Source organism: Oxyura jamaicensis, chromosome 2 (assembly GCF_011077185.1).
Source record: "Oxyura jamaicensis isolate SHBP4307 breed ruddy duck chromosome 2, BPBGC_Ojam_1.0, whole genome shotgun sequence".
NCBI lineage: Eukaryota > Metazoa > Chordata > Aves > Anseriformes > Anatidae > Oxyura > Oxyura jamaicensis.
This window is the reverse complement of record NC_048894.1, coordinates 15,221,329-15,240,049: the sequence shown is the minus strand read 5'-3', so window position 1 is coordinate 15,240,049 and position 18,721 is coordinate 15,221,329. Positions and strand designations below refer to the sequence as shown.

Below are 18,721 nucleotides of genomic sequence, written 5' to 3'. Positions count from 1 at the left end.
TCCCGGCAGCACACAGACGCCGGTCTCGCCCTGCCCGCCCCACGCCGAGCCCATCTCCCCACCACCACGCGTGCTGGGGGGCCACAACACCACGCTCGCCCCCGCTCGCCCCCAACCCCCCGCGCTCTCCCGGCGCCGGCAGCGCGCCCCCGAGCCGTGCGCGCTCCCGCGCCGGCCTCCCCGCGGCCGGCTCGGGGGCGCCCCCCAGCGGGGCAGAGCCGCCACGGCCCCGCCGCCCGCCCGCCTCCCCGCCGCTCGCTGCCGCACAAGGCCCGGCCCGAGCAGCCGGGAGACAAAATGGCGGCCGGGCGCGGGATCACGTGACCCCCTTTGTGCCTAGCGGGGCCCGGCGGAAGGGGCCCGGCGGCCGCCCCGGGGGGGGGGGGGATGGCGGTGGGGAGGGGGGCACCGGGAGGGGGGGGTGCGGTAACGGGCGGCCGGGCTCGGAGCCTTCTCCCCCCCTCCTCACCGGCCTCCCCCCCCTCCCTCCTCCCGGCGGGCGGGGAGAACGGGGAGAAGATGGCGGCCATTTTGTGCTTGCGCAGAGGCGAAGGTGGGGGCCCCGGGTGCGGGGGGGATGGAGGGACCCGGCCGGGGGGGGGGTCTCACGTACCGACTCCTCTTCCTTCTCCATGCCCGTGGGCATCTGCGGCACGGCCCGGTTAATGGAGGCATATTCGGCCAAGTCGGGCAGGTCCTCGCAGCGGAAGACGGGCAGCGGCTTGGACGCGTCCAGCGCCCGGGCCCGGAACGACAGTTTGCTCATGTTAGGCGGCGATGGCGGCTCCGGCTGGGGAGGGGGGGGCGACAGCAAGAGCGCTCCGAGCTGAGAGCCGGACCCCGCCGAGCGCTCTCATGGAGAGACCGGGGCTCCCCCGGCGGGGCGGGGCGCGCTCCGACACGGGGCCCGGCGGCGCCGGCTGGCGCGGCTGGGCTGGGCGCTGGCTCCTCTCCTCCGCCGCTCCGGCTCCGCTCAATACGCCACGGCCAACATGGCGGACATTAAACCTCGACTGGCCGCCTCTTTCAGCCAACCCCAGCGCCACAGCCATTCCCACACTGCATCGCGCAGGGGCGCGGGCACAGCGCCGCCCGGGGGGGAGCGCGCGCAGCGCGGGCACGGAGGAGCGCGGGCACGGCAGCGCGGGAGGGCTCCGGGCCGGGCCGGGCAGAGGCGGTGGGTGTGGGGACAGGGCAACGCGAGGGGTTTCCTCCTCACGGTTCCTTCTCCTGAGCGCTGCTCCACCGGGGAAAGTAACCGTCGCTCGCGCGGGGTGGCGGGGTTCGGTCGCTACCGGACGTCCCCGCACGCACACGCACCTCCCTGAGGTAAAATATCTCCCCCCACACACCCCAGCGGAGCCTCTCTGAGGTAGAACCTCAGGAAAAAGGAAAAGGAGAGCGGGGCTCAGCCACCCCCGACCCTCCCAGCGGCTCGCGGGGCAGCCGCTGCCGAACGTTCCGCTCCCCCCGTTCCCCTCAGGGCGCGGCTCCAACGGCCGCACCGGGGGGATCGCGCCTGAGGCGGCGGCAGCGCCCCGAGCCCGGACCGAGCCCCGCGGCGCCTGAGGGGAGCCCCTGCCGGTCCCACCGGCCCCGCTCCGAGCCTCCCAGCTCCGCCAGCCCGCGCTCGGCTGAGGGAGAGCCGCGAGGAGCTGTCAGCAGCGGCCGCCTGCCGAGCGGCTCCGCGGTTTCTCCGAGTTTTTCAGAAAACTCCGTCCTGCACTTGCTAAGTGCGGGCACGTGAAGCAGTTTAACCCTTGCCTGGGTTTAAGTTATCACTCCGTTACCCTCTCAAGCACGCTCGTTACAGGCAGAGGCTAGAACTAATTGCAACATGTCTCATTAGGTAAGCTAGTTTATGTCTCAATGGCTTGATTAAATTGATGGAACATTCTGCTGTAAGCAAAGGATGGGAAATTAGAGCCTCACTTATCTCAGTAATGTCTCCTCACTCTGCCCCAGGTCGCCCAGAGCAGCCTTACAAATGTCAAAAAGCGTTTCTCCCTGCCCATCCCTACAGCCAGCTCTTTAAGGAACGCAGCAAGTGCTTGAACACGTTAGGGGGTTGCGTTATAACGTAACTCTAGTTCTACAGCTAAATCAAAAAAATCACGATTTTAATTTTAAAATTAAAAGTACCAAAATGTGTTTTGTTTGAATTTCAATATTCCTCCTCGTTTCAAGCAAAATCTTATAGTTTTGTTCTGTTACGTAAGAATCAGTACATGAAACCTATTCCGTTCCTATCACATATTACTCCCAGAAAATAGAAATTTAGGAAAAAGGACATACGTGTAACAAAAGGATTTTTTAAAAGTATTGGTTAATTTTTCAAATATGTTAAGTCTATAATACAAACAAATACTATTTATTTTTAATCTCATCACCTTTTTAATCTATTGGAAATAGGTAATGCAGTGGAATACAGCTCCTAGGAAAAACGTTACTTTTTTAAGGAAGAAAAATACTTTTTTTTTTTTTTTTTTTTTTAAAGTATGCTTGCATGAACTAAGGAGTATCATTGTATTAATTTGTATTTCAGTAATTACATCAGAACCAGATGTGAAAACTGCACATTGCTTTTTATGCTCATTTTAAAACTTAAGCGTTCCCTAGCTAGAAATAGTAATCCTAAAGAAACCCTAAAATAAGTTGCATATAAAGCATCTACAGTTTTCCAGAAATACTGAATATTTTATTTTATCTAACTAGCAGACATAATGCAATGACTATAAATAAATAGCAACACACTATTATAGATTTCCTTTGACCTAAAATGCTAACTGAAAATGAAATACCTGGCAGCTAAGCAAGAAATAAGCCAATTAAATATGACTCTCCAATGAAAAGCAGAGTATAGAAAAACATTCTCAACTATAAAGAAAGAATGCTTAAGTTTAAACTTATCCTTAATTGACCTTTGCATTTCTAACCCCACTACAGGCTTGAGAAAAGTGCAGAACAGGCAGAACGGACAGTAACATTTAGATACAAATAGGACAGAATGCATTAAGACAAATTTTTGGCCTGAAGCTCTTGGATTCATCAGCTTTTATTATTTTACCAATAAAACAGATTTTGTAGCAGAATTTGATTAGTCTTCAAAAAATACCTGAATTAATTTGCTAGCGAGATGAGAAGTGCGATTTGAAGGCAAGGATATTCCAAATCAATGTGACATCAGTACCAACTTCTGTCAAGGCGATAATAAGAAAAATATAGAACTTTTCTGAGGCAGGAGTTTAAATGGACTGATAGATATTTCTATTTTACCTTCCTTTCAGTTAGGATATGTAGGTATATTTTAAGTTTTGCCATTTTTGTAGCATTTACCAAAATGCTTACATTACGTTTGTAGACATCAGTACTTTGCTATGACAGTTGTCAGCTTAAAATTGGGATCCTGTTTTGCATAATGACCGAACGGCTTTGACAGCTCTCAGTAAAAGATCAGTAAGCATAAATTTAGTTCTGGAGAGAAGTGCTATTTTCTTCTTTAGTCCTAAACATAATAATGCATTTATACTAAATTTTAACATACAGAAGATGAACCATTATATGCTATGTTGTCTGGTTTATTAAATGAACAAACAACATGATAGACAAGCATAATCCAGTCCATCTCTACTTTGAAGTTGAGGAAGTGTATGGTATCTGTTCTAAAAAGTGAAATTTGATGAACTGGGAGGTAGCTGAAATGTTAAAAAAAAAAAAAAAAAAAAAAAAAACAACCACCACAGATTTGTATTCCTGGTGTTTTTTGTTTTTGTTTTTACAAACTGATTAAAATAGTTCTTTGGATTATGAAAGAAATGCCTCTAACACTGTTTTTATGATCTTAAAATAGTTAAAACAAGCTTTACTAAACCGAAAGAAGTTTATAGAAGAATTTTAATATATCACCTGTCTGGATGGTAAATATAAGCTGATTTCAATATTCAGTCAAAACTACTGGATTCAGATTAGGCATTAAGGGAGAGGATCCAACAATTTGATCTATGTAGCTACAGACAGGGGTCTCTTGTTAGAGCATTTAACTGAGGTTTATGAAGCCTAATTATTTAACTTGCTATTTTTGTTTCCAAGATCTATGCAGCACTTGACAGGTTTTTACAAATTTCAGTCTTCAGTTTTGTGGTTTAAAATTTCTCAGTCAAAAAAAAGACTTTCAGTAGTTTATTTAAACATGAGTTGTCTTCTGAACAGGTGTCTAATATGGTCTCCTGTTCCAGCAGCAGTCATTGGTTCTAGGCACAAAACAGCTACACACAAAGGGTATATAGCTTAAACTCTGTACGTTGTTTTGGTGCTTTCTGGAATCAAGTAACTCTATATTTTAAGAATATAAAATGCTAGGAGGCAGTTCATTTTTATTTTTTTTAATAAAGATGTATGTTATAAAAAGGCAAGTGTTATATTAAAGAGCTAAAAACTGAAAACAGGTATAGTACAGAGGCTGATACGTATAATATAATGGCTGATAATACATATATGAGTTTTCTGATCTAGTTTTATGGAAAGCATATTTGTTTGAAAAATAGATCTTCACAGCAATAGCCAGTAGTAGCAGTGAACATCTGATGTCATTCCACACTCCAGCCTCACCAAAAGATTACTTCCTTGCCTTCCCCCCCAAAAAACTGAATCCAGAGTCAAGCTAGGATTAGCAATCCCAGTACATTTGACTCTTGTGCATATATGCATCTTCTCTGGCCCTACTTTTCTTGTGCTTACTTAAAACTGTAGCAGATTTTAAGAGTAGAATATGTTAAGGGTAAAACATATTTCTCATTTGTCAACCATTTAAAAAGAGATTTTACAGAAGATGCTACCATGTTTCCATAAACTGAGGAATAGACTGCGTATACTAGATTATATACAAACTTGTTTATCCATAAGTATTTGCCTTTTGTCCCCCCCGTCTCAGCCTATTTTATACCCGGTTTCTACTATTGTAGAGCTCACTCTCTCACCATTTAGTTATATAACAATTTTGATAAGCTGTGTTTGGCCTTTGAGCTTTGTTACAGTTGGCTACTCTGAACTGATAAAAAAGTATCACTGATCTTTTTCCCCCCGCTTTCAATAATCACATATTAAGAAATAGCAACTTAGGAAATTCCCATGCTTTTTTTTTTTTTTTTCCCCCCCACTATTTACTCTTTGGAAAAGTAGAGGTGGTTCTTTTGTTCTATGGTAAGAGATGATGGATTCTGTAAGCATATTCCTGGTTAATGATTCTTCTAATGATTCTTCTGTTCAAATTTGATTCTCAGCTATCTTTTTGTGCTTATGTTTCATATCATTACAGATAGCATTACTCTTTTAAGTCATCATGGTCAACTAACTGGAGTTTGGATTAAAATGAAGTAAGCAAATATGACACTAGAAGTTCTTCATTTTATGAAGTTTCATGCTACAGTAGTAAGTAGACACAATGTTGAAATTACCTTAAATATTTCAACCATAAATGAACTGGTGTCATTCATAGTATATTTCACCTTATCTGCTGACGTCAACTACCTGTTATAAAAGAGATAATGGACCTGTCAAACATGTAAAGTGTTCAGATACCACACTACCATAAGCTAGTATAAAACGCCTGTGATAACTTCTGGCAGTTTCTGAAAGACAATTTAATCTCTCATAGCTCTGGTATCTCAAAGAATGATGTAGAATATTCACTCAGTTATTTTAGGCATTCACAGTTGAGATGCAACAGGTACAAAGCTTGTCTGAAGTTCTTATTGAATCATAACTTGAAGTAGTGACAAAGTGAATCACTGTTCCTCACTTCTTGCCTCTATCAGGAGAAAGTGCTTTGTCATACACGCACACAGTTTTTTGTTGTTGTTTCTGTAGTGAATGGGAAGGTACATGTACTGCATGACCAATTCTTTTATTACTTATTCTTTGTAAGCACCTTTAATTTACACTTTGGAATACAAAACAGAGCAGAGAAGGGTTAATACAACAATTAATCTTCTATTTCTGTACCCACTCAACATATAGAGGGTAGAAACAATCCTTTAGATTTCAAAGGTGCCTAATTTTATATCTCAAAAAAAAAAAAAAAATCAGCCTGATAAAACAGGAAGCTCAGAAGCATTAAACATGAGCATGTGTTTTTTCCACCATAAAACCAATGACAGCTATTCTCATGAATAGTACCTGAAGAGAAATGTCTAGTAAAGCAGTCTAAAAAACTACCTTTCCTTAACATTCAGAACAGAAACACAGAAGTTGGCAACAAAATCTGAAGTTTCAACACTTTGTTGCAATGCCCATACTTAAAACTGGATAAAGGATTACCACCTGATCAATGGGTTTCACATTTTACAACTACATGAAGGAAGTCACAAGACAGCATTACCTAACCTAAAATAAAGTTAACAAAACAAGACAGGCTGAAATGAACAACAGTTCAGTCATTTCACAGGCTCCGAGCACAAGACTGTTTTTATAGTGTGTTGCCTTCCTAAACAACATTGGCTTAAGATACTACAGTCCTGCCCTCTGCTCTGCCAATTTGTTCTCTCCCCTCTTTCATATCAGGTGAATGACTGGCCACGTGGCTACTGCCACCTCAGGGGTCTGGGATCTGTGAGCTGACACCAGATAGGGCACGCCTGGCCAGGTGTGGCAGGAGCATTCTGGGCAGCAGCTTGGCTGGGTTTATTAGCAGAACTTTAAACTAGATTCAGTGGGGAAAGGAGTAGTTTTGAGTGACAGGGAAAAAACAGGGAACACCAACACTTTAGGAAGCAGCAGGGAAATACTTGAGAATTGTCCTTAAGGAAATAGGGAGGGCTCCTCTAAAAAGGTGATGTCGCTGAGAGCCCAGCTGAAGTGCCTCTACACCAATGCATGCAGCTTGGGAAACAAGCAAGAGGAGTTGGAAGCCATGGTGCAATTAGGAAACTATGAGATAATTGCTATCACAGAAACATCGTGGGACAAATCACACAACTGGAACACTGCAGTCAAGGGCTACAAACTTTTCAGAAGAGACAGGCAGGGAAGGAGGGGTGGTGGTGCTGCCCTCTACGTTGAAGAATTAATAGATGGTGAAGTGCTGGCTCTGAGAAAGAGCTACAGACAGGTTGAGAGCCAATAGGTAAAAACCAAGGACCAGACCAAGAAGGGACACCTTGTGGTTGGGGTGTACCACCAGCCACCTGATCAAGGGGAGCCTGTTGACACTTCCTTGCTTCAGCTACAGGAAACATTGCACTCACACACTCTCATCCTGATGGGGGATTTCAACCACGCGGGTGTCTGCTGGAAAAGCTACTCAGCAGGCTGTGAGGAATCCCCAAGACTCCTGGAATAAGCTGAGGATAACTTCCTGGTGCAGGTATTAGACAAACCAACCAGAGAAGTGTTACTGGACCTCGTGCTCACCAATGCAGATGAACTCATTACAAAGGCTAAGACTGGAAGCAGTCTGGGCTGCAGCAACCATGCCATGGTTGAGTTCCTGATCTCAATGAATATCACCCTGACAGAGAGCAAAGTCAGGACCCTGAGCTTCCAAAGAGCAAACTTCTAGCTATTTAAAGACCTAGCGGATGAGGTTCCCTGGGAAACAGTCCTTAGGGCCAGAGGAACCAGAGCTGGCCGATCTTTAAGGACGCTTTTCTTATGGTGTAAGAACTCCCCACCTCCATGTGTAAATAAATCAAGCAGGGAAGGCAGGAAGCCGGTCAAACAGATATAAGAAGGAAGTGCACAGGCAGCAGAAGCAGGGACACGTGGCCTGGGAAGAATACAGGGATGCTGTCCAGATGCGTAGAGATTGGATCAGGAAAGCCAAAGAATAGGTGACACTGAACTTGGCAAGGGCTGCATAGACTAACGAGAAAGGATTCTAGAGGTACACTGGTGAGAAAAGAAAAGCCAAGGAGAGCGTACATCCTCTGATAAATGAGAAGGGAAAACTGGAAACAACAGTTACCTCTAGGCAGGAGCTGGAGGAACAAAGTCCCTCCTACTGTAAGCAAAGAGCAGGTCTGATGAAACTGAACAAGCCTTTGGGGCCTGATGGCATGCGTTCCAGGGTCCTGAGGGAGCTGCCTGATGGAGTTGCCAGGCTTCTCTCCATCACAGTTGAAATGTCCTGGTGGCCTGGCAACGTCCCCAGTGACTAGAGAAAGAGAAACATCACTCCTACGTTTAAAAAGGGTAAAAGGAAGAACCAGGAACTACAGATTGGGCCTCAGCTCTGTGCCTGGGGAGATCACAGAACCTGGAAGCAATGTCAAAGGACACGCAGGACAAGGAGGTGATGTGAGACGGCCTGGTGCCCTGCTATGATGGAGTGACTGCATCAATTGACAAGGGAAGAACAACCAATGTTACCTACATAGACCTCTGTAAGGGCTTTGGCATGGTCCCACATGACATCCTGATCTCCACACTGGAGAGAGATGGATTTGAAGAGTGGGCCATTCAGTGGAGAAGGAATTGGCCTGATGGCTACAGCCATCAAGTTGTAGTCAAAAGCTCTATGTCCAGGTGTAGGCTGGTGACAGCCTCAGGGGCTTGTCTTGGGACCAGTCCTGTTTTAGTACCTTGATCAGTGACACAGACAGTGGGATGGAGGGCACCCTCAGCAAGTTCTCAGGCGACACCAAGCTGAGTGGTGCAGGTGATACCCCAGAAGGAGAGGATGCCATCCAAAGGGACCTGGGCAAGCTTGAGAAGTGGGGCCATGTGAACCTGATGAGGTTCAACAAGTCCAAGTGCAAGGTGCTGCACCTGGATCAGGGCAATCCCAGAAAAAAGGACAGACTGGGAGAAGAACTCATTAAGAGCAGCCCTGCAGAGAAGGAATTGGGGGTTCTGGTGGATGAAAAGCTCAACATGAGCCAGCAGTGTGTGCTTGCAGCCCTGAAGGCCAACTGCGTCCTGGGGTGCATCAACAGAGGGGTGGCCAGCAGGGGAGGGAGGTGGTTGTGCCCCTCTGCTCTGCCCTTTTGAGGTCCCACTTGAAGTCCTGCATCCAAGTGTGGGGCCCTCAGCACAAGGAGGAGGTGGAGTTGTTACAGTGGGTCCAGAGAAGGGCCATGAGGATGAGCAGAGGGCTGGAGCACCTCTCCCGTGAAGAAAGGCTGAGAGAGCTGGGGATGTTCAGCCTGGAGAAAAGACGACTCTGGTGAGACCTCATTGCAGGCTTTCAGTACTTAAAGGGGGCATATAAAAACGCTAGAAAACTTCTTAAATGGGCAGATACCGATAGGACAAAAAGGAATGATTTAAAAATAGAAGATGGGAGATTTAGATTAGATATTAGGAGGAAATTCTTCACTAAGCAGATGGTGAGGCAGGTGGCACAGGTTGCCGAGAGAAGCTGTGGATGTCCCATCCCTAGAGGTGTTCAAGGCCAGGCTGGATGGGGCCTTGGGCAACCTGGTCTGGTGGGAGACATCCTACCCACGGCAGGGGGTTGGAACTGGATGGGTTTTAAAGTCCCTTTCAACCCAAACCACTCTATGTTTCTATGATTCTCTGTACCCACACTGCCCCTTCATATCAGGCCACTTGCTTATGAAGCTGCACTAAACACCAAGTTGGGAATCTGATCAGATACTTCAATAACTCAAAAAAAAAAAAAAAAAAAGCAAAAAACTATATAAATCAGAAGGAAAAACAGTAAGACGACCCGTCCCGTGCTAGACATTGTTCTTCAAGCTACAGCTTAATGCCAATGCCCTCTTCCCTCATCTGATCCAGTTTGTGAAAGCCACACAATTCTGGAATGATAAACCTGTGCAAAAAGGATTTGAAAGTGACCAAACTACATGCAATTTAATACATACTCAGGACAATAAAACTGTCATATGCTGTATATTTGAAAACCTTGACCTATGAGACTAGTGTCTGAGCTAGTCTATACATGAACCCTTTATTATTTTCTTACAGGCTGGTTACAACTGTGTATAGGTGGGATTTTATAGTTTCTATTACATATAGAACAGGCAACCTTTTTCCACCTGAATGGAAGGCGTTAGGGACCATTTTAGCAGAGTAATCCTGCTTGAAGAATGTGTAGGGCCAGTCATACATATGCAAAAGTGAAGCCCAGCATCCTCAGGGAAGCTGTTTAAATGTAATCCTGGAATAATCAATTTACTGCAGGCAGTACTGAAAACCCAAGCTGAACCTGAAAGGTTGTGCCAGTGGGCTACATCCAAAAGAGGAGGTAAAGCCAGCAGCAATCAATTCTTTTTCTGAAAAGAAGCAAAGCTTACAGAGGAGCAGCAAAAGCTATTACCACACTTCTACTTGTACAACTGGAGCTAGGATCTTCAAGACATTGCAGGCACTCTTCCTCCACAGGAGGAGCAAAAAGTCTGCAAGAGGCACTAATGACCTCCTTCTAAAGTAGGATTATTATTTTAAACAATCAACATTTGTTCCAAGGCAGACAGAACGGTAAAATAGGCTCTATCTGCCTAAAACATCTGAAAGCACAAACAGTTTGCAGGGTATGGGTTTTTGTTTGTTTTAATTGTTTTGATTTAGGGTGGTTTTGTTTTTTTTTCCTCCCCCTTCTCCTGGCACTGTCCAAGAGGAATTATCTTCCTTTATATGGCTTGTTATTTAGGAGACGTACGTTTTTGTGTGTGTGTGGAAAGCATGTTATAATGGAAGCAGTGATTGTCAGATACAGCAGTGCTAAAGAAATAAAAATTACTTATGCTGAGACTCTTCTATATTGAAAGAGATATCTTTCCCTTTTTGAGTTCTTTTTAAGTTTTAGTGGATTCAGAATAGTTATCTTGAACTCTAAGTATTATAAGATAAATTGAGTTTCTCCTTTATTCTTCAATACTGTAATATATAATACTCTCTCCAAAATACAAAGCTAGACACACCTTGAATTCACGCTTTAGACATATTTTCCACCAAATATTCCACAAAATAATATTTAAGAATTTAGTAATAAGACAAAGTTGTAAAGTGTAACTCTTTAGTGAAGTTAAAAAAAATAATAATAAAAGGAGTGGAACAAAAAATCCTGAAGTGTCTGACATTATGCTCTGTTCCATAATTTGGAAAATATCTATTCATGAGACGATCACTAGAAAAGAAAATAAATTTGTGATTTTCTAGAATACCAATGCAGTAGTTGATTCATTTTATTATGAACTGGACAGCTTACATGAAATACACAATCCGCATTGTGAATTACCTGATGCTTTACTCACCTAAAAGTTTCTCTCTCTACTGAAACTGTGGTCTAAGCTGAAATTTTTAAAGACTCTTCTATAATTATCCACAATTCTCATCTAAGTTGAACAAGCACTTTCCCCTTCCTTGAGTACTAAGAAGTCCAATGCTGACTATAAAACTTAGTAACCAGACCAGCAGATTAACACATGAGATGTTGACACTGGTCCCTTTTTTTTTTCCTTAGCACTCATCGTAAGCACTTAATTTCAATAGTATAATTGAATTTATAGTATTAATTAAAATATTGTTTTTAAACAACATTAAAATAATACTACTACTTCAGAAGGAGGTGTAAGTCATCAGTGCCTCTTGCAGACTTTTTGCTCCTCCTATGGAGACAGAACACCTGTAATTTATGTTTAATTTTTTTTTTCATTTCAATTCTTCCTATTCCACTAGCAAATGACCGTAAAGCAGTTAATTTTAAAAAGTAACCAAGTTCCAAAATGAAATAGTTTATTATGAATATAAAAAACTGCTCTAGTGACCACCACAATCTCTTGTATTTGGCTGCCCTTATGACATTCACTGAAGCTTACAGAAGGAACTGGACTAGTGGGATCCTAGGCTGAGCTTGTAGAAAAGAGCACTTTCAAGCTCCTTTTCCCTGAAGTCCTTTAAAAAAGGAAAATGAATTTTTAGGACTTTTTGAGAAGCACCTTATTAATGGCACTACCTATGTGGTTCTTAAATTTCGTTAGTCTTCTGGGCATTTACTACACGTTGTTACCACATTATTGAGTTTCTATAGATGTACCCGAACAAAGGGAAGTTTCTGTATTACCCCTCTACTTAAGCAGATACCAATCAGGTGCTGTTATCAGGCAAGAAGAGTCTATGTTTCAGTACAAAAAAGCAACATTATCCAAAACATTTTTGATTCTGAAATACACATCAGTAATAATAGTAAAAATCACTATTCATTCTTTTGTCACACTAATTACTCTGGTAATTAAATACTAGTTAAAAAAAGCCATGGTAACTGAAATTTGAACTTGACACACAGGCTACCCACCCCTTTCTTAGGTATGAACTTCAGAGAACACTGGTTTATAACACACAATTACTGAGTCAAGTGAAGTTCATCACAATTGTGCATTTCCAGTAGAAAAGCAAGAATCTTATCCTTTTCTTGCTGGAAATGCAGAGGATTGGGCTCGCCGAAAATAATAATGAAAAATATTAAGACCACCAAATTAAAAAAAAAAAAAAAGAACACCAAACCCTCCTTCTCTACCTAGCACAACTGCTAATTCATTAATCAAAGAGCTAAGTATAGATTACTTTTATATTCCACATAGGATAAGTTGAAGGGCTAAAAAGGTAGAGCAAATATAGAAATTATGGTTATACTTAGGTTTAATGGTAGGCACAGTAATGAACTCTACCTTTAATCTGTCAACTGACCATTAAGTTAAAAAGAAAAAGCCCCCACACCACTACATATAGCTTAGGCTGCCATGATGTCCACGCACTGACCTGGGATAAAGAGTGTACTGGGGCCAAGCCGTGTTCATTGCCTAACTGGAGAAAGTTTACTGTCATAACTGTTAATTGCATGGCCCTGTGCATGTATTTGCAACTTTCCAGCAAATTCAATCCACAATTTTCAATGATTTTAACTTTAATACCTTAATCTCCTAGGATAGGAGCCCTGTCTTGCAAGTCAGTCTGTTGTTTCAAGTGTTTCACAGGTTCTGGATTGAATGATCAAGTCCTCGCAGACCTTCAGAATTATATCACTGATGTTAAATAAGGCAGAGTAATAGCCAATACCTACTCTATCATGGCACATGCTTTAAATTGCAGTTCCTGGTTCAGAATGAAAGTAGCGTATCTGCTTGCCTCAGGAACTGCAAGGAGATCACTGACGTATCTAGATAGGAATTAGCTGGATTTCAGACTTTTGGGGGGCAGGAAAGTATACTTGCCTCTTGGAACGAAAAGGTATTGCCTAATACACACATTTAGAGGGGAGGGGCAGTGGGGTGGAAGTTAGTGGCAAATACAAGCTTTTTTGTTTGGTTAGTTTTGTTTGTTTTTAAATGTCAGCGGACCTATCTACCCACTTATAGTATGACTAAACTCAAATTCCAGATCAAAGTAATAGGATTGCACTGTTCCTTTCAAACAACAGATGCTTGTGAAATTCTGGGCTGTTACACTTAAATACTAGTGGCTATTGGAGTTTATAGGAGAGCTACTGAAAATATAATAGGAATATAGTAAAGTCATGTAGATGTAACTAAGCATCTAATATAGGCTATACCATCTTTACTTAGGACCAATACATTTCTCGAAAGAAGGAAAAAAAAAAAATGAACACACATCTCATCTTCTGGATTCTGAAAATCTGGAACTGCAAGAGTAACATTTAGAAAATCTGTAAACTAAGGGATGTTTCACGTATAGACACAGGATCCTTAAGTACAAGTTTTTTTTAGTTATTTTTAATGGTTAGTTACCTTGATTAGCTTTCCTTTGTCTCCTCAGTCTTCAATTTGAAGATTTTTACAGTACTTCTAGATTTTTATTATGAGAACACTAATTATTTCAACCTCGGATATGGATTCCTTTACATTACACACTGTATTTTGATTTATACTTCTAAATTAAGCATGAGAGAACACTACAGAGATATTGTTTGTCTTTGGGATACAAACTAATCATTATATTTATATGCAAGCATTTGTATACATGCTTCAGAAGGCTCAAATTAATACTACTCTATTAGTGGAAAACATAATGAACTGCGTTTGAATATACATATCCAGCAGAGGAGGCTAGATCTGAATACAAAACCAACTGACAAGACTGTTTTGTGATATATATGCATATGTGTGTACAAATGATTCTATCAGAGGCATGAAAATGGAAAACTGATAGGGTTAACCTGGAGATACATTGCAAGAGGTCTTTCAACATTTAGAGAATGCATAACACTTGTGGGAGTTTGGCAGTTGTGAACACAGGGTAAGTGTTTCAGTTGAGAAGCATAAATTAAATTGCCCTAAGAAAGAAGAAAGCTGATTATTTTCTCTATGCCTCTAACATATGTGGGCTCAGAAAACCAAAGCTGACTTGATATCGGCTAAGGGGTTGGTTACCCTGTGTAGATTAGAGATCACAGAATGGCTTGGGTTGGAAGAGATCTTAAAGACCATGTGGTTCCACCCCCCCCCTGCCATGGGCAGAGATACCTTCCACTAGACCAGGGCTCAAAGCCCCATCCAGCCTGGCCTTGAACACCCCCAGGGATGGGGCAGCCAAAGCTTCTCTGGGCAACCTTTACCAGTGCCTCACCACCCTCTGAGTGAAGAATTTCCTCCTAATATCCAGAGTAAGTCTACTCCCTTTTAGATACTGAAGTAGTCTTCAAGAATAGACCAGGACACCATATATATTTCAGGTGAAATCCTGAAGTCCAGTGTAAGGGCATCCTGAGAAACACAAGCAAGTGGTAAGTGGTCTTCTCAAATTATTTAGAGTACTAGTTAAGGCTCTCTTCCTTGCTCCAATACAGATACTTGATTCTCTTAAATAATGTCTTCATTTTACTGTTGTCTGGCACTCTCACCTTCCAAGAGGAGACAGACCACCAACATGTGCACAGGCCTCTGTGTTAAAGCCAGCTACTGGTCACAGGTGCCAAGTTTGCAGAACTTCATCTAATTTGTAAGCAACTCAAGAAGGTTGTTAGCACAGAAGTACATAACCTAATTAAAGTAATATTAAAAAAATATCAAAGAACGTAAAAGACGGGATGGAAGACAGTTTCTCACATTAAAGTAGCTCATCTGAAAGTATCCTTGCCTAGAATTTCTAACCTGCTGTGACAGCAGATTTTTAGCTGGGAAATTGATTCAGAGATGACAAAAGAAATTAGAACACATTTTTATAGAATTCTCATTCTTTGAGTGCTTGTAAATGGATATGGGCCAGAATATGTGCATGTGGAGTCAAATATAAACTGTTTTCCCCTCTGTCAAAAAAAAAGAAAAGCTGATTGCATATTCACAATTCAAAGAAAGTGCCACAATCAGTGTCAAATGTCATCAAGGTAGTCTGCCTCGTATGGATACGTTTAAGACCATCAGAAATAACACAATTGCTCTGTATTATAACATTTTGAAATTAAATTTTAACTTTTATTCGAGAAAAAAAACTCCCTGAACCAATACATCAGGCTATAAGATGCTCTGTCTAGGCCTGGCATTACAGAAGATGAAAAGCTGCCAGGTGAAAGGACTCTGAGGAAATTATTTTAGTCATCACATTGCATCAGCAACACCAAGATTCCCAGTAAACAAATACAAGACCTAAGGGATGCCTATACTGCTGAAAGGCCCAGAGTTGACTCACCTATTCTTCATCCGGTTTGAACAAGCCTGAAAAACTCCTCCTTATTTTTGTTAATGAACACTCAAGCTGCACATAACCTCTAGGGCCAGAGAGCTCTTGCTTATATTTAGCAAGTTTCTTAAAGCTCTGAATAGTAGAGGGGATTAAGAACTAACTTTTCATTACCTAAATCACACACATGTCAAGGTGAAAACAAACTGTGTGTGGAATTTATCTCATTAAGTATGTCCATTCACATCTGAGCTAGTCATACTAGGCAGGTGGTGATCTGGTCAGGATAATTAGTAAAGTTTAAACTGTTCTTCACCTCCAAATAGACACAGAATACTTGGGTTATTATTTTTAAGATATGGAATCTTCAACCTGTTTCTTTTCAGCCATTAGGGTTACAGATTTAACAATACCCATCTAAAGTCAGGTAAAGCAAGTTCTACATTAAGCGTTTATGATATGGTGATTCCAATTTACTCAGAAGCATAACTTACTGTTAATCCACTGAAGCATGAGTTAATACTAACACCATCTTACGGGCTTGTTACTTTGACATCTAGCCATATGTTTGTTCCCAGAGAAAAAGCAAAATGGAACCTGACACAAAGAGGACTGCTCTGGGAGGAACAAGTCCTTGGTTCTGTTCACTATTCCTGGGTTTTCCTACATTTTGTTTTCTGTTGTACAGTATTGTATGCCTCTGAGCAACCATCCATTTACCATCTGGGATCTCTATAACAGTATCTCAATTTCCTGCAAAACCAGCAAGGATTAGTACTCACAAAACATTTAGCAGTTCCCTTTTCTCTCTCTGTTGTTTATAGGGGAAATATTTAAGGTAGGTAAAGAGAGTCATTTTTAGCAAATGTATGTAAATTTTAATCACTTCAGTGCCCACTTTAAGGGTCAAATTTTGCAGGGCCAGTGGTAATATGATATACTGGAAACATGACTTAAGAATGTAGAGAAGCCCTGGGGAGCTGAAACCGCTGGTTGTACGTGTCAAAAGCATACAAGTTTGCTTTGTTGTGAACAACAGCAAATCAGAGAAATTGTTTCAAAGCACTGATTTATTTTTCCCCACCCACGTATATTTACTAAATCACTTACAATCCCAGATCGTCTCAAGGATTTGGACCTCTTTATTACAACATGAATTACCTTCTTGAGCCTTTTGATAAAAGAGGAAAACTATGAAGAATGCTAGGTGGAAGGATGCTTTAACTTCTGGATGCTAGGTGGAAGGATGCTTTAACTTCTGGATGCAGTCTCCTCTGACGCATAACATTGAAGAGCCATACAAGTTGCAGTCTGGATGAGGCATGGAAAAATAGAAGTCTGGAGCAAGACAGACATCCTTTGTTCACAGCTGGGAAAAAGGTTATCCTTAAAGAAAGTTTTTTAAAAAGTATTCTTTGCTATGATTTGATGCTGACATGTATGATGTGGAGTACTACAGATAACAAGGAAGGTGAGAAACAAGATCCTATGTCAGATGGGTTTATAAAAGAAAGAGACCTCTTTTATTCCCCTTCCCTAAACCTTGTTGAGTGTTGAATCACAGAATCAACTAATAGTTTAGAAACCTCAAAAGGGAACAGCCAGGTGTCAAAGCCATCAAGGTATGTTACCACATGTAGGAAAAGGGAACAGTGATATATGGAATGAATAAATCGGGAGGTACAGATGTGATTTGAACCAAGTTGCAGTTGATGTTCTCTTATACCACTAGCACACATCTGGGGAGCTGTCTTCACATCATTACTGGCTAACTTTGGAAGCTGGTTAGATCTGCCTGGGGTCTGTAACATACATCTGCACCTCTACAGCCAGGCAGCGTTACCTTCTGTCTCTTACTTGAGTATATAATACTAGTAATATTGGTAGGAGGAATGTCATGAAGACACACAGAACCTATTGATTAATCACAGGTCCAGCTGATCAGTCCAGATGGGTTAATATCTTAAAAAAGATTATTTAATGTACGGTAGGATGCGATACTTCAATTAGTTTTAAGCCAGGAGAGCCAAATATCTTGAAAAGGTGTATGGAGTTTGCACAAAGTTTCTAGGTAAAAGGGAAAGTGTATTAGGAAAAAATCATACTAGTTTTACTATCTGAGAGTTGGAGGGGTATATAGGGAACAAAATTAAGATCCCCTCCAAAACAAACAAAACCAACAAAACCTACAACCTATTGTTTTAGATCCTGATATTCCACAGACAGGCACAGACATTTCAGAAGGAGTGCATCTGGGAAACGTGCAGTCAAGGCAAAGCCACTCCTCAGTAATGTGTCTTCCAGATATTTCTGCAGAAGATGCAGGAAGTAAATTAGTTGTGACTTAGCTTTGAGAGAATAATAAATCTTAATCCATTCTTATTCCTTGTTGGCAATACATCTGCTGGGAACTGTTTCTTGTTCAACAAAGGCTCAGAGAAGCAGCAGGAGAAAAGCGAGGAAACCACTAAGTTGCAAAACATCATCACTTCACTCCTCTTACCTTGTACCTTCTTGGTAAGAGTGAGAATAGACGCTTTCATAAGATGCAGCAAAGCTGCAAAACCACAACCAATGATAAATAATAGCCCTGCCCAAAGAAGATAAAATAGCAAATTTCTACTCAGAATTCATATTTTTGCTGACCAGAGCTAGAAGCTGCCTCTCAGCAGCATGATCACTAGCAATCAGTTCATTTGTGGCCTGCACACATACACTGCAGTCACACAAAGTCACTACTTCCATAGTCCAGGATGGCAAGAGAAGCAGAAACATGAAATTGCCTTCAGAAGTTTATCATTCCTTCAATATTGTTATTGATGAATGAGCAAATTGAACACTGGTCTACATAATGTAAAGAAGAAAAGGAAAGTTGTGTAAGAATTACTTAAATCTGAATGACCCAGAGATTCTCCAAGATTTATCATTACTGTAATAGATTCAAGAAGTGGCTTTACTGCTATGGGTGTAACCTCAAGTGCCAACCTTGTGATCTGGCAGTCTGGTTTCAGAGATGGAAAATGTCCAAAATTCTTCACAGAAGGCCCATAGCTTGATACAACTCTTGGATCTAGGAAAAGTACGAGGGCCTTGAAGACAATGTTCATAATGAACCTTCATGGGCCAG

General features: G+C 42.1%; 1 protein-coding gene and 1 long non-coding RNA gene across 8 annotated transcripts in view; one reads left to right on the top strand and one right to left on the bottom strand.

The window, feature by feature from the left end:
• EPC1 (enhancer of polycomb homolog 1) overlaps positions 1 to 18,721 on the bottom strand; it is a 69,187-nt gene that overhangs the window by 47,524 nt on the left and 2,942 nt on the right. For 3 of the 7 annotated variants that reach the window (XR_004748136.1, XM_035317289.1, XM_035317290.1), the window contains exon 1: positions 614 to 1,108. The exons of 1 other annotated variant lie outside the window; for it this stretch is intronic. Coding sequence is in view for 4 of the 6 variants with exons in the window: in XM_035317289.1 (XP_035173180.1) it covers positions 614 to 766 (153 nt within the window). In the remaining 2 variants the exon portion in view is untranslated. Of the gene's footprint in view, positions 1 to 613; positions 1,110 to 18,721 lie in introns of those variants that run through there. 3 more of the 7 variants (XM_035317291.1, XM_035317292.1, XR_004748135.1) reach the window with 2 other exon arrangements.
• LOC118161713 lies at positions 434 to 17,788 on the top strand. The gene is made up of 4 exons (XR_004748137.1): positions 434 to 553; positions 1,966 to 2,080; positions 16,713 to 16,801; positions 16,833 to 17,788. It is a non-coding gene; the product is annotated as an uncharacterized LOC118161713 (long non-coding RNA).